General features: G+C 45.3%; 1 protein-coding gene across 3 annotated transcripts in view; it reads right to left on the reverse strand.

Annotated features, from left to right (window-relative positions):
- Positions 1-15,468, reverse strand: part of RUNX1 (RUNX family transcription factor 1) — a 262,592-nt gene extending 247,124 nt beyond the window's left edge. For 2 of the 3 annotated variants that reach the window (XM_009202288.4, XM_003895520.5), the window contains exons 1-2: positions 15,280-15,467; positions 14,952-15,068 (exon numbers count right to left, since the gene is read on the reverse strand). In XM_009202288.4, coding sequence (XP_009200552.2) covers positions 14,952-15,009 — 58 coding nt within the window. In that variant the 5' untranslated portion in view covers positions 15,010-15,068; positions 15,280-15,467. Of the gene's footprint in view, positions 1-14,951; positions 15,069-15,279 lie in introns of all 3 variants that reach the window. The other variant, XM_017956466.3, reaches the window with a different exon arrangement.
- Positions 15,469-16,151: the final 683 nt, after the last annotated feature.

Here is a 16,151-nt window from a genome sequence, read left to right on the forward strand (position 1 = left end):
CTTCAAAACCAGACTAGGACTGAGTGCAGCCCTGCCATTTCCTAGCTGTGTGACCTTGGATGAATTACCTGGCCACTCTATAGCCCAGTCATCAGTCTGTAAAATTAGGGAGAGTGATTGTCTCCACTGTGTAGATAACAGAGATGGCAAGCCTTTGTTGCACCAGCAGGCCAGAGTTCATGGCTGCCTTTTCTTCTCTGCTCTTTGCTTTGGGGACATGGCTGATGGTCTTAATTTCACGCCCTTGCACCCTATCAGTTTTTGTGGACATCTGTAGCCAGCGTTAGGGGGCTGGGGTCGGGTAGAGATCAGATTAGGTGTGCGTGAGGCAAACATGCTAAAGATGGTCAAACCTGCCACATCATTTCATTTATTTGTGGGAAGCAGCAACAGTACATTGGTTTCTAAGGTCTTTCTGGAGCTGTGGTTCTCTAAAAAACACTCCAGATTTTACGCCTCAGGGGTCATCTGGCAATGTCTGGAGATACATTTGGTTGTGGCAACATGAGGAGGGAAGGGTTGTCACTAGTATCTAGTGGGTGTGGGTCAGGGATACTGCTTAGCCACCTACAGCACACAGGGCAGTCCCCTCAACAGAGAATGATTTGGTTGCAAACGTCAACTGTGGCGAGGTCAGGAAACCCAACGAGCAGAGGCCAGATCCTCAGCCTGCATGATGCCTTTTACCTTGAACATGGGAGCTGAGTAACCTCAGCCACAAGCTCTCTCATTTTACCAGAGAGATGTACAGGAGGAAGATCAGGGTACAATGGAACATTGACCAGGGCCGAGACCCCCACTCAGCCTGAGTCTGTTCCTGTTATACTCCCCACCTCATCTCCAGCTTCAGCCGTTTGCTGCCAGGAGTGAACAGATCCAATGTACAAGGATGCATTAGTGACCATGCGCACTCACTGGGATGACACACTTGGAATTCACTTGTTAGATTTGGTGTGCATAGTGTGTAAGGAAGAAAATGGGAAAATCCAGTCAAATAGTGTCTAATTTAAAATGCAAATCAGGGTAGAAAGGAAAAGCCCATGATGATAGCGACCATGTATCAGACAGGATTCTGTGTATTTCTGATTCAGCGTTCGCAAGAACCGCACGGGTAATCATCATCATCGTCACACCGTATAGATGAGGAAAGGGAGGAACAGAAAGGGTGAGTAGCCTGTTGAAGGTGACTCAGTGGGAAAGGACAGGGCTGGCATTTCAACACAGGCTCTCAGACTGCACAGGCTGCACCTGTAAAACTCCCCTCCCCCCACTCCATCACATCACAGAGAGGCCAGATGGGAGCGGGAAAGCCAATGAGAATCTGGACTCCAACCGGGTTCTGCCTCCTACAAGCCATGTGGCCGGGGCTGCTTTTGTAACCTGGTTTTTGCTTCATTTTATTTTTCATTTTTAGCCAGTGGGAATTAGCAGCTGTGCCACTATCGTAAGGTTTTTGATTAAAAGAGACGATGGAGGCAGCGTGCCTGACACTACTGCACGTGAATGTTATTTGTTCTCATTATTCATAAGCCACAATGAAATGGAATCATCTCATAACTTTAGGGGGTCAGCCAGAATTGTTCACGACAACAGTGTGGAGGACACGGGACGGCACTGAGGGTTCCTCCCTCTCCCTCTTGTTTGACGTGGACTCCAGATTGAGAACCCATGTGGGGCACAGGTGGGGGCTGTCCAGGCTCATTGCAGGTCTCTCTCTACTTTCTGCTCCTTCAGGTCACGTGGTTGTGATTGAAAAGAGGAATAGAGAGATGTGAAGTGGCTGTTTAAAACAACTCCAACTGCTTCTGTGTAAATGATGTGTCTGATCCTAAACTGAGAGGGTTGATGGTCGGGAACCCTGGGCCTCCCCAGAGGCTGCTGTGGGTCTGGGGGCCAGGAATCCTCAGGAAGAACCCAAGTTGGGTCTGAAGGTGACAGTGGAGGCCACTATCCCTGAGAGAAGACAGAAGAGGGAGCAGGGAGCGGCTGGGCCGCCGAGCCCTGCTGTGTGTGCACACAGTGCTAAGTAAGCCTGAAGAAGCACAACAAATCACAAGGATGCCCAGAATATGATCTCTAGTTTATAGCATGAAATTTTTACTTTCCTGTTAATTGTACATTCTGTATAAGAAAAGCAGATTCCTTTCCTAAGGAGCTTTATGATTTTATTTTATTATTATTTTTTACTGGGGAGAATAATTAGCTTGCACATCTTTTAATTTGTCCTGTTAAGATGTTTGCACGGCAGCCGTGAGAGGCTGGCCAGCCCCCTGCATTTCCATTGATCAGGGCACTCACATGGCTGGCTGTGAGCAGGCTTTTGGGGGAGAAAGTCATTTATGATTGCATCCTTCAGGATGCCGAACCCCTCCAGAAAGGGAAGGAACTTTCTGTGACTCAGTATCTTGTTTTAGTATAATCAGAGGAGAAATGCCTTTTATACAATAAAGGTGAAGCGGGAAAAAAAGGGGAAACCGCCCCCCAACTTCTTGACAAAGGAATTGTCATGATGTCAGAGGACTGGTGACATGGACTTTTTGAAATGACAAATGTCTCTGCAGAAAGGCCGTTCTCAAAGGCCAACCAGTAGGCGTGTGCATCTCAACTCTTGTTATGCCACTGACGCTTCGTGGTATGAGGTCCTGTTTACAGGAGTGACTGAGGCCACTGCTTGCTGTCACGGCTGAAACAACTGCTTCTGGGTACAATGTTTATTTTAACCTCAGGAATAAGTGGATGGGAAGTGCTTGGGGCAAGCCTCATGGAAAACCCTGGCCAGGGTCAGTCAGGGTTAGGGTGATCCACTCCTGAAGGAGGGACTCAGATGGCAGGCCCCTGACCGCTGGGCACATCATTCTGTGGTTTCTTCTGTACATGTGTTCCATGGCCTGGACTGGGATAGGGCAAGAGATGCACTTGGGACACAAAATTCAAGGTGGTGCTCTCTCAAGCCCATGTAAATGCAAGGTCAGCCTTGTACAACAATGGGAGCAAATGTCACCTTAAGTTTTTCATGAGAAGTGCCTAATTTACGTCACCCTGATGTCACCTCTGATGGATCCTCAGATTGATAAATGAAAACAACTGGTCGGTCAGGAAGAAGGCACAGCAGCGGTTTCTCCCCACCCCTGCGTGTCACCATCATGTTGGGAACAAGTTTGAGCGCCCCTGGCTTAAAGGCGTGTTTCTTTTGGGCTGTCTGGGAACCACCTGAACATCTCTCTCAGCTCTGACGGGAGAAACATGTGGGCAGGAGAGGTCTGGATACCAATGGTGGGGCCATAAAACCACCGAATGCATCCAGAGTCAGAAAAGCAGACCAGGATGGTGGCCAGTGCCCCAGCTTGGTGCCACCCCACAGCATCACCCCCTGTCCAGGCGGCCTTGGCAAGGCTTTCACTCTGTAAGGCTAAGCTCCCTCATGTGCCAAACAGATATTCTCAACACCCACCTGTCCCCTCCACGGGCAGACAGACAGTGGGCTCTGCTGCAGGAACCGCCTCCGTTTGGACCCCACCTGCACCTTTCCCAGTAGCATAGCCACAAGCAGGTCACCCAACCTTGGCAGGCCACGCTTCCCCTCCATTAAGTGGGATTAATAACGAGAGCAACTACTCACAGGGTTGTGCCAAAATTTTAATGCAGTAAGGCAAGAAAATGCTTGGAACGGTGCAAATGCCTTGCACATAGCATATGCTCAATAAATGCTAGCTGTTATTACTATCAATTTTAATGTTCATAAACTCAACCTTCTGCCAAAGAGCACCAAGATCATTTCTACACTGCTACACGATGAGAGAGGCAGATATTTCTTTTTTTTTTTTTTTTATCTTCATACATGCCCGGTTCCTGGAACAGCTTTGGGGCCATGTTCTTGAGGTTGGTGGAGATAGCTTTCCTGTCCCTAGCCTCCCTTCAGTGGCATTTTCAGAGTTACGTTTTACTTATTGACTTCCTCTGTGTGTCCATTGCTTTATACGTATTATCTCAAATCCTCTTGACAACCATGAAAAGTAGGGCTCATTCCCCTTGTTTACAGATGAGAAACTCGAGGCTCTGTGAGGTTCGATAAATGGCTGAAGTTCACACAGGTGGTGGATGCTGGGGACAGGGAGAAACCAACTCCTCAATTCTAAAGCCCACAGGCTTCCTGCTCCCCCACCCCACCCCTGTGCTTAGGCCTGTCTTCCTCCCGGACTCCCTATCAAAGGCAACTCATAGAAGATGACCCTGGTGATAAAGAAAACACGATTCCTCCAGGAGCTGAGTGGAGTTTACACTTCAACATGGACTGAAGCCTCCAGGGGAAGAAATAAAGGTCTGCAGAGAGAAGCTACGTCCTGGTGAGCAGAGACATGACATTTGTTGGTATCTAGGAATTTTTTGATTCAAATTGGGGTGCCCATGGAGGGGTAGGAAAAACAACTAGTGCTGTTAAAATTTCATTTTAATTTCTATTTGGAGGATGTATTTCATAATACACATACTGTAATTATATCAATACAGGAGTACAGCATATAATTTATAAGTAAATAACCATGCATAGATAGTGGGGCATGTGAAACCATATTTACTGATAGGTGGCAAGATCAAGAGTCTGGAAATGGCTGATGTTGAGCATTTCAGCAGTTTCTGCTACACCTAGAGAAAGTTTCCCTGAATTCAGCACATCCTGGGGAGAAGTCCCAATGGATTCCCTAAGCATGTGAATTTTGAATGCTGGCCTCTGTGTATGTGTGTGTGCGTGTGTGTGTGTGTATGTGTGTGTGCATGTGTGTGTGTGTGTGAGAGTGAGAGACCTTTATTTCTCCTGAGGCCACTTCTGAGCTTTGAACCAGGAGTGATGTGAGCATATATATCCCTGATGGGAATTACAGTTTGGGTTCCAATTTTTATACAAAGATGAAATCTCCCACTTCCAAGGGCTCCTTCCAGAGCTGAAGCCTGGCAGCCTTGACCAAGGCCATCTCTGAACCCTCTGCATGGATGTGCACATTGGCTGTTGTGTTCGTCCAGATTTTGCCCTAGACGCTCATCAAAACCAACCTGGTTAATTGCAACATTGCCTACGGAGCCAGGTGCACAGGCACATGGCGGGTGCTTAACCAAGGTGGTGCTGGATTTGGGGTAAGAGAGCATCCAAAGGGCAGCAGGGGCCAGTTACTCCTATGGCAACTGCATTTCTAACTCAGCCTCAGGCCGTTCTTAAGGACTTGGGCATTCATCACATTGCCCTGCCTAATGAGTTCACAAGGTGAAGGGATTTAACCTGCAAAGGATTGTGGTATCTGAGCAATGCAAAGGGGAATTGAGGAGGATTAGGAGAAGTGTCTGCTAGTTATGTGGATGCTTGAATGGAATCCACCTCATAAATTCAGTGTCTGCAAAACTGTGGGTAACAGGAGCTGAGAAGACCTGGTTTCTCATTCTGACTCAGGCACCAACCAGCTACGGAACCCTGGGCAAGTGAACCTCTCTGGTGTCCTAAGGTAGACAGAGGTCTAAAAATCACTCCAGCCAAATATTCTGCTCTTCCTTTCTAGCAGTTTAAAAATATTTATAATTATAGTTTAAAAAAATAAATATATAATTTTTAGATGCCAACTGAAACGATATAGAACTACATATATATAACTCTCTATATAACTCTATAACACAGCACATAAAACTTACAAAGCATCATGTAGACCAATGTCTTATAGTTCATATGTCTCATGGTTCATTTATTTTTTTAACAGATTTATTCACATTTGTAATACAATTATTTCTTTGTTTAGAATACAACCTGGAGGGAAGCATATGGGAGACACAGTGTTTAAAAAAAAAAAAAAATGAAGTAATGATATGGAATGATTGACAGTTGGATAGAATTTTCATTGTCGGCACTTTTACTTCTTTATATGACCCTGCACCTTTCACAGTGCTAATATTTGTTTAAGGTTGCTTAACGTTGTTCCTCTCCTCTAGAACTTCGGAAGTAAAAGCCATTCTGATCTTTAGAAACAGTAGAATCAATAACAATAAATAATAATAAAATAGCAGCCTGAGTTTCTGTTCCTACCTGTCGATGCCTAAATAATTTCATTTTCACCCATTTACCCATTCATTACATGAAAGGGGCTGGGATAAGAGAGAACACTCCTGAAGGGGAGAACTACTTTTTCTCCTCCTTTTAGTTCCTCCCCACTCTTGCATGGGTTTTATACACATATGTGGTTTCAGATTTTATGAATTCTATGCTTTCAAAGTGGGTGAATGTCAAGTTCAGCTGTGACTGTTAGTGAGCTGGATGAAGCTGCCCAGATGCAACCTGCAGATGGTATGGAATGAGGGGCTCGGTGCACAGAGTTCAAAGGGCAAACAGAAGCTGTGTAAGAAAATGCAGCAAACTGTGGTTGGTGTTAAAACTGCTCCTGGAAAAAATGGTACTGAAACCAATGTATCTTAGTTAACCTAAATTATCTTTTGCACATTCTGGGGGCATTAATAAGAAACAAACGTTAATAGCTATATATATTACAAAATTTTGCACAGAAAAAGGGAAAGTGCTTCTCTCTTGAGCAATGAGTGCCACTCTGACATTTTTAGTCTTCCTTAAAAAACTTACCCATGATGGGCCAGGCGCAGTGGCTCACACCTGTTATCCCAGCACTTTGGGAGGCCGAGGCGGGCGGATCACAAGGTCAGGAGATTGAGACCATCCTGGCTAACATGGTGAAACCCCATGTCTACTAAAAATACAAAACTGGCTGGGCGTGGTGGCACGTGCCTGTAATCCCAGCTACTCAGGAGGCTGAGGCAGGAGAATGGCTGAACCCGGGAGGTGGAGATTGCAGTGAGCTGAGGTAGGGCCACTGCACTCCAGCCTGGTGACAGAGTTAGACTCCATCTAAAACAAAAACAAAAACAAAACCCAACAACAAAAACTCACCCACGATGGAATGTGACTATGGAATACCCAGCGGTGTGTTCAGAGTTCTGACTTCTGTTTGCTCTTTTTAACATACCCCCCATCTGGCAAGCTAACTGCTGCAAGATTTTTTGGGTCTTTCTTTAGGATCTACTAACAATGAAAAACATATATATGAAAACCTACACATTTTCTTTCAGAAGTATATGAGAGCTGATGAAGACCAATGTACCTCCCAAGGAGAGGAGATGACAGAGGCTGTTCTGTGGTGTTGCTCTCAGGCTATATTTGATTTATTGCTCAAATCTTATTATTTCATTCTCCATCCAAGACTAGCAAAGTTTCTTTTGAGAAGTCACAGTCTCTGCAGAGGGTATTCGAACGCCCAGGAGCAAAAGTTGGATGTTGGCAAAGAAAGTAAAAGTAGAATCTTTGCCACATGTTGGAGCTGCATAGTTCTCTTTCCCAATGGACATGTTTCAAGACTGAACACGTTGAGTATTTGATTTAGAATCAATTTAACATGAACTTCGCATTTACGCAAAGCAGCATCAGTCTTGAAATCAGCAGAGCCATCGAGCAAGCCCAACTAGCAAACAGATTTCTATTTGTGATGACTTTTTCCATTTGGGGCCCCAAAAATGTCTTGGGGAACTCACTGCTTAAAAAGAAGTCCATCAAAACACAGACACATATGGACCATGGAATGGGAGGGCAGTGCTGCATACAAAATCAACAATTCTCTAAATGAACACCGACCTTGCAGAAAAACAAAATGAAAGCAAAACAAAAAGAAATTTCTAATTTCAAGAGAAAAACTGAATAACGACTTTCTTTTCATTTATCCTTTCTTTCTTTTTCTTTTTTTTTTTTTTTTAATGAACCAATGACTTTCTCAGGCAGAAAGATTTGCATCCATGCAGAGGAAATAGACAGGGCCAGTAATTACAAAGCAAAAAGCATCTGTAACTTGCAGAAAGCCAGTGTATGAATAAGTGTTTATAGCCAGATAGAGGGCAATTATCTGGTTATCTGTTTTTCATATTTCTATCAGAGATAAAAATCATCTTTAGGGAAATTTGTGGAGGGCCATTTGAAAGAAAGTTTTCCTCTTTTGTAGAAAAGAATTCTCTTAAAAATTAAAACAAGTTTGGGAGGCTGGGTGATGGAGTTTTGAGAATTTAAAAGAGTGAGGAAGATGGGGGCGGGGGGGCGCTGGGAAGCAACTATTTCCAGCTGCGAGAAATCTATCACCCTCACAGCAAGGTGCGGTGGCCCTGATGCAAGCAACATTCCCATAGATACAGGCTGCCTGGTTTTCTGTTGCTCATTCTAAGGTGAGGAGAGGCTCAAGTCTGATTTGGGGCTTTGACACTGAAAAAAGGTGTGAACTTCGATCCATTTAACCAGCCCCCTGCCCCACCTCATCCCTTCTCCTATCCAGTTTGCTTTCAGTGGGTCAAGAATAAATATTCACCCTTGGCATCCATCTGCAAATTCCAAGAGGGACTGAAGGAAGAACTTAAAGTTCCTCTGCATGTGTTTCCAAAGCCCAGCTGGCACAGAAAACAAATGATACAAAATATGGCTGAGAAAGCACAGCCTATCTTTGTCACCAGGTCTGGCAGATACGGCTCTGGGCTCACAAGACATCTGCTCCCAGCCACCTTCCTCTTTGCTTCCCTCCACTCTCCAGGCTGGAAAGTGACAATTCCATTGTCCTCAGTTCCCTCCAGCCAGAGGCTTGTGACCTCGTTGTGGCCTAAGCAATATATCAGCAAAAGTTAGCAGAGAAGGGCTTCCCTTCCTGAATAACAATACCAGGCCCCACAAAAAGGAGTTGAGGCCTCCCATGTCCTTTCTGCCTGGACAGATCAGAGGTGCAGGCCATCGCTCCCTGGCCTCAGCATGGTGGGCCCAAAACATAGGAGTGTCCTGCACCCCACTGTATCAGCCTGGACTGCTCACTTCAGAACTCCTGTGCACCACACAGACCAGTGCCCGTCTGCTCAAGCCACTGTGCTCAGCTTTTCCCTGTGTGCAGTCAAACATAATTTTCATGGGTAAACCTGAGCAAGAGCTTTAGTCTCTTTCTGTCATTGCAATAAAATACATCATTTCTGTCATGTTTCGGATTTAGTGTTTATTCCTCCACCTTGGCTCCTTTCTGGCATCATTACTCAGTGTCATTGCAAGATGGGGGAGGGAGAGAAAGAGAGAGATTCAGAGAGCCAAGAGAGCACAGGACGTGTCTCCCCAGCAAAGAGTGAAGCCTATGCAAGAGAGAGGAGTGTGTCTGAGCTTATTCTCCCAGCATGTTGAAGACGACAGGAGGTTTTGAGCCCTGTTTTGTGTTCAGGAGCCAGCCTGTGGTCTCTTAAAGCACTTGCTGATTGCGTTCATGGTCAGCAAAGATCTCAAAGGAAATGCTCCCTTTTTACCCCTCCAGGACATCCTAGTTATTATATTTTTTGAGGAGGAAAAGGCCAAAAAAGACAGAACTCTTCGGCTTGGCTGGAGGCTTAGCGAAAAGGCTAAAGAAGGGGACTAGTGGCATCTGACGGGGAGGAGCAGAGCAGGCCGAGAAACAAGAGTTGCAGAAAAAGTGTTTTGTACATTGTAAGGTCTATTCAGGCACCAGAGTAGCTTCTGAAGATTTCTTGAAAAATGGGAGTTGGAGAAAACAATTGCAAAAATGAGGGAAAGTATCTTGTATGTGTGAAATGATAGGAGAACTATTTTCAAACAAAAAATAAAATATTTTTAAGTGGCTTTGTGTTGTTAAGTTAAGAAGATTTGTGATGTGTTTTATGGTACCTCTTTCCGATGCATGTAAAGATTTCCAACAGGAACTTGGTAATTTGGATGCAAGCTTGTCTAGAATATTATTAGCCCATTTTGCAGAACTCAAATGAGACACAAAGACATCTATTGACTCATCTAGGTCACTAGGAAGTTACCTGAGAAACTGAAAATTTGCTTGAGTTTCCTGTGTGGGCCTCCTCTGCTGCCTCCAACAAGACAAGCCATCAAAGCTACTTTCATGTCTGGGCTTTGACAAAGAACATGATCAAAAGTGTCCCCAAGGAGCAGGGGAAACGGGAGTCTCTCAGAGGCCCAGAGAACCTGCTCATAGTTACACAGGAAAAATGGCTTTTTCCTTAAGAATAGCCTTGGAGAAAATAAAGCTACACCAGCAGTCTCAATGAAGAGAGACATCTCTGTTGTCCTTGTGTGTTCGGACCAAAGACTTAGCATGACATCGTGCCCCAAGTAGCCTCCGTATTTAAAATCAAAACTTGTTAAGTTGAATTTCATAAAGGGCTCTTGCTCTTTTTCCACAAGGAAGGAAGGCTGACCTGCTGTTGAAAAGCCCTTAGGGTGAGTTACCCACCACCATCCATGCCCATGTGGGATCCTGCAGCTCTAAGTTTGCCCAGGTTGTACTCTCAGCCTAGATCACTCTTCCTTCTTTTCTTTGTTCGCACCTTCCCCTCCTCCAACTCCTGTGCCCCTCTCTCCAGCGAGCCTCCCATAATGTCCTCCAGGGCGTTGTGACCTCTCCCTCCCTAGAGCAGACAGGGGTTGACTGGCTGCCATCTTAGATAACTGAACATTGATAGCCACCGTTCAGATTTATTGCTTACTTTATATGGCTGGGCAAAGCACCTTACACAGATTAATTTGGTCCACACAGCTACCTTAATAACAGGTACTATTGCTACCCTTACTCTGCAGATGAGGAAACTGAGGCTCAAGAGAGAAGCTCTATATGCTATTTGATGAAAGTCAGAAAAAAGTAAAGAAAGAAAAGGCCATCACTGTGTCATCTGAGTACATTCCCCGCACGGACCTCCTGCCATTGCTTTCTCTACTATCAGGTGCTCTTATTCCTCCAGACTCTTCCCTCTAGGCCTTGGGCTCCTTATACAAGTCTGTGTGTGCACAGCAGCCGTGCAGCCCTCCTCTGTCCCAGCATCTCACCACGCTTGATTTCTCAGTGAAGGGCTACATCTTTTCTGAGCACACCTTTCGGATCTATTTTGAGAGAATGTAGGAACGTCTCAGCTACTCATTTGCTTTCAAAAGCTCAAAAAAGCTCCTTGCCATTCGGAATCAGGTCAGCTGCTGCTTCCAAAGGTGCTTCTGCTACGGGTTGCTCCGTGCCCCTGTACTCAGTGTGTGAGCAGCTGTGGGGCCTCCTACAACCCCCTAAACCCCACTAGTAAAGTGAGTCTGAAGTACAAAGACAATCCTCCTTAAGAAAGCAGAGCCAAGAGATGGTTTCTTTGGGGGAACCGCCATTTGCTCTTTTAACACTTAAACATTTCAAAATTACTTGTCATTTTCTGAAGCTTCTTAGCGTGCAAAAAGTCTAAATGGCAAAGGCATGATTGTGAGTTTAGATAGTTTTATCACACCTTTTTTTTTTATAGTTTCAAAATGTGTGGGCAGTTTCAGATGTGAAACTCCATCTCACAAATGAGGAACCAGAGTCTGATTCTTCAACATCCAGGAGAGCAGCCAGGATGCCCCATCCCACAGTTTCCTTGTGGGCCAGGGTGAGTCAGATTTGCTAAGACCCACTGTTAGGGACTGCACTATGTCTCCCCAGAATTAATATATTGAAGTCCTAACCCCAAAGTGCTCATAATTTGACTCTATTTGGACATAGGGTTTTACAATGATGTCATTAGGCTAGCCCCAAGACAATGCAATTGGTATCCTTATAAGAAGAGATTAGGATACAGCACACACAGAGGGATAACCATGTGATGAAACAGGGAGAAGGCAGCTTTCTGCAAAACCAAGGAGAGAGGCCTCACCAGAAACCAGCCTTGCCCACACCTTGATCTCAGACCTCCAGCCTCCCTCCAGAACGGTGCGAAAATAAATTTCTGTGGCTTAAGCCTGAACTCTTAAGATCTTCAGATCTTAAGTGTTCAGGCAAGCCAGAAGAAGTGTCTTAATAAATATTCTTCTGAAAAGAGCGGCAAGCTGATGCTTAGAGAAGAACATACTTTATATATGCAGCTTTGTACTTGGCAATTCCCTTTGAAAGACTGCTTCAGTGGGGTAAATTTGAACCACTGAGAAGACAAGCAGGGAGTCGGTCTCGCTGAGATTTTTACCTGTGGTTCTAGGAACGCAGAGGCATGTGAGTGTTCAGGCTTTGCATAGACCACTAAGCCACTTCTAAGAACAAGGCTACCTGAGCCATTTTGCAAAAATATGTACATGCTGAGGCTTTTCCTCTCCACACCTACCTCAACTCTTTCTGCCGACACACTGCACTTTTCAAGGGAACCCAAGTTTGGGTTCAGCAAGCATTTTACATGGCACGCCATGTGTGATAATTCCAGGAAATTTCAATCGCATCTTGTCTTCTTTCCTAAGCAAATTCGGTGGGAACCTGGTGTGGTGTGATAGAAAAAGCCCCGAGTTTTCTGTGGTAGACCACATCAATTTCATGTGCCAGCCTCTTAGACTCCGGCTCGCCTCTCTCAAGGAAGGGAACAATGGTTTGCTGGGGTTCACTCTTCTCTTTCCCCCCATTTCCACATGGGTATCTGGTTAAAAATGAGTTACAGGTTTCCTTCTGTGAGAATTGCATGGGCTGATAAAGGACCATCCCGGGAAGAAAACAAAGATGCTGTCTTCCCTTTCGGCTCACAGTTGCCGCTGGGGAGGGAACACACGTTGTAAATTATAGGCAGCCAGAAGTGACCGCATTGACCACTGCGAGTGGCCCAGCTATGGCAACAGGCTGAGAACTCTGGGGGAGAGCCATTTGTTGGCAGGGATGGTGGTTCTTCTAGCATCAGGCTCTAAGATGATGACCAAACGGTACCAAAAGAAATGATATTTTGCCACCTCTCTGGCTCCGGTGAATGATGTGGACAGCTAACCTGGACAATTTAAACCTTTCTGTTGATGGATCACTTGGATGAAATTAACCAGGAAATTGCCAAGATTTCACCCGGCCCTCTGATAGCAAATCTCAATATTATATTATCAAATTAGAGATTCTAAAGAACCCTGAGTTCCTTTCACTGAAAGGAAGGAGTGGAAAAACCTTTCCAGATTAGCCCTTTTGAGTCTTGGTGTGAGCTCAGGCCCTCCCTACACTGCCCCCGTGAAAAATAACCGACCTTCGTTCCTAATCAAGGGCAGGTCAGCGGAGTGTCCACTGGGCACAGGAGCCCTGGGCTTGTCCGGGAGACAGCGGCACTCCTGCTATTTCCTGATGTCTGCACAGGTCACCGTGTCCCTCACCATCTTTGCTGTTGGCCAGTAAGGAGAGCCCAGGGGCCAGCACTGCACACTGAAATCCAACCTATTGCTCAATGGAATGCTTAAAAATTTCCTGAATCTGCCTTCCTGAGTTGATAAAATAGGAAACAATACACGTTCCGAGGGGGTATTGAAAGTGGAGTAAAGTCAGGAAGATCTTTCTTTCTGTTATTCAACAAATATTGCTTCCTCTGCTTGTTAGCAGCCCAGAGGAAATGCAGCCAGGGAGCCGTTTGCAGCGCTTTACCAGTGGCCGGTGTGTCTGTGTTACCAACCGAACGACGCTGCAAGACTAGTGACTAATGCATGTCTGCATGATTCAACTTCACTAAAATTCCCTCTGCTGCCAGTAAAGAAGCACTTGAAAACTCTTTAATTTGAAACTTGAGCTTGGTTAATGACTTGCTTTCTTCTCTTTCCCTTTAACTTCTCTCTTGCCATCCCCAACACACACACACACACACACACACTCTCTCTCTCTCTCTCTCTCTCTCTCTCTCTCTCGTCAAGTTTTTTAATATCAGGGACCCGGAAACATAGAGCCCTGTGCATTCACAATAGCATTTGCTGTGATAAAGTGACTGGCAAGCCCTCTGCATTCCCCTGCTCACTTAGCTGTATGAATAAATAATGAGTCACAGATACTATTTGGGTGCTCAAGAGAGTCTGTAGCCAGAAAATTAATTATTCTCCTATCCCAGCCCACTCCATCTCGGCTTTGCCAAACCATCAAGAAACACTTTGCAGGCACTGGTCAGAGTGCGTGCCCCGACGCACACGGCAATGCCTTTGTGACATTTTATGTTATTATTTTTGTTTGTTTAAGCACAGCCCTCTTTTACCACGAAAGATACACAAGACACACAGGCACACACACACTCACACACTCACAGCTCAACCACAGCTTTGTGCATTTCAAGAGGCTGGTTTCAAAAATGGAGACAGGTTTTCCACCCTGGCTGTTCCTATTCATAAGCCTGTAATCTAACGACTTCAGCTGTGAGAATGCTTAACTTGGGAACCTTCTTCATTGCCGTTTTCCAGAGAGACCTCGGTATGCCACAGTCTGCTTCCTTTCTCTCTGGAAAGATGCTTGCCGTCTGTTTGCATTGAGGCGACAAGGAAAAACACAGCACAGCCCCGTGCTGGTGATTTTCACCTAACCAAGTCTGTCAGGCTCCTGTACTCTCTGCCTTGTAGAGACAGCTGCCTTGCCACTTTGGCCCTGAAGTCCCCAGGCTGGTGCAAGGCTATCTGAGAGCCTCCACCTCCTGCCCCACACTGGCACCAGCCCTCCTGGCTGGCTCTGTGCATGTGCCTGCTAAGCCCCAGGGCAGGCTGCATTCTGGGCCACACAGCATGCCGAGTTCAGGATAACTCAGACACAGTCATTCTGGGCAAGGGACAGCAAAATAAAACCCAGGGAGCTTCGTGCAAGCTTCGTAATCTCTAAGCCTTTAAACAAGACCAGCACAACTTACTCACACTTGACAAAGTTCTCACGCACCGACTGAACACTCCAACAGCATAACTAAGTATTTATTAAAACATTTCTGAAGAGCTTCCATCTGATGAGTAAGTAATCCAATAGCCTTGTAATCATATGCCTCAGTTTGAATTCCTCCCACAAACCAGACAGGGACCCGGCAGGCACCGAGGTATCTCTGCACCGAGGTGAAGTAGGCTGCCATTTCATTACAGGCAAAGCTGAGCAAAAGGAGGTATTACAAGACCAGCATGTACTCACCTCTCATGAAGCACTGTGGGTATGAAGGAAATGACTCAAATATGCTGTCTGAAGCCATCGCTTCCTCCTGAAAATGCACCCTCTTCTGAAGGCGGGGGACTCAATGATTTCTTTTACCTTCGGAGCGAAAACCAAGACAGGTCACTGTTTCACCCTCACCCTTCTAGCCCTACATCTCTCTTTCTTTTCCCCCCTGCTGGATACCTCTGGGACTCCCCAAGCCCTATTAAAAAATGCACCTTTGTAAAAACAAATATTCAAATTGTTAAAGATTAAAAAAAAAAAAAAAAAGCCAGCGCCGCCTTGGCTGTGGGTTGGTGATGCTTACCACGCTGCGAAACCCTGTGGTTTGCATTCAGTGTGATTCGTCCTGCCTGCTGACCACTGTGCTGGGTTCAGACTTCTGACACTGCCAGGCTACCCAACTTGTGGTTCTGTGGTTGTTTATGAGGCCCAAAGAAGTTTTCACACAACCCAAATTACAAATTTAACTGTTCCCCTTTCCACAGCCCATCTCAATTGGTTCTTGCCGATCACGTGACTTCAGTGATGTCAATTTTTTTTTTTTTCCTTTCTGAGCAATGCCCTTCCTTCCCTCCACCTGCCCTCCCCCAGGCTGTGCAAGAAAATAGCCGAGTAGACTTTGCAAGAGGGGGGATGTAGAAAAAAGTGACTCAGTCACTTATTATATCTCAATGGTCTTTGCTGATTTAGTACAACTCGGCTCCTGTTGTTATTTGTGGTTTTTGGAACTACTGATTATTTTGATAAAGATTTCATTGCTGCTTATTCAATAGTAATTCAACGCTGGCATCAAGCCGCTGCTCCGACAGGATGTGGATCCCATCATTTAAAATGCTAGGCATCAGCTCCGGGAGAGTTAAGTGCTTGGTAAAGTCTATCATGGCATAAGTGAAACTATAAAAGGGAAAAATAAATAAAAAGAAATATTTTCGTGAGAGTCTGACCCCTACAACGGGCTGGCAACTCGCAGGTATTTTAAAGCCCGGGAAAGGAAAAGAATTTTACTTTTGAAATTAAAAGACTATTTTAATGACACTAAAATTATGGGGTTTTATTCCCCCTAAATGGACAACTTTAGTATGTATCTCTTTCAGTAAAGAGATAAAATCATAGTACACTCTTCACACACACACACACACACACACACACACACACACACACACACGCAAATTAGGA

Source organism: Papio anubis, chromosome 4 (assembly GCF_008728515.1).
Source record: "Papio anubis isolate 15944 chromosome 4, Panubis1.0, whole genome shotgun sequence".
NCBI lineage: Eukaryota > Metazoa > Chordata > Mammalia > Primates > Cercopithecidae > Papio > Papio anubis.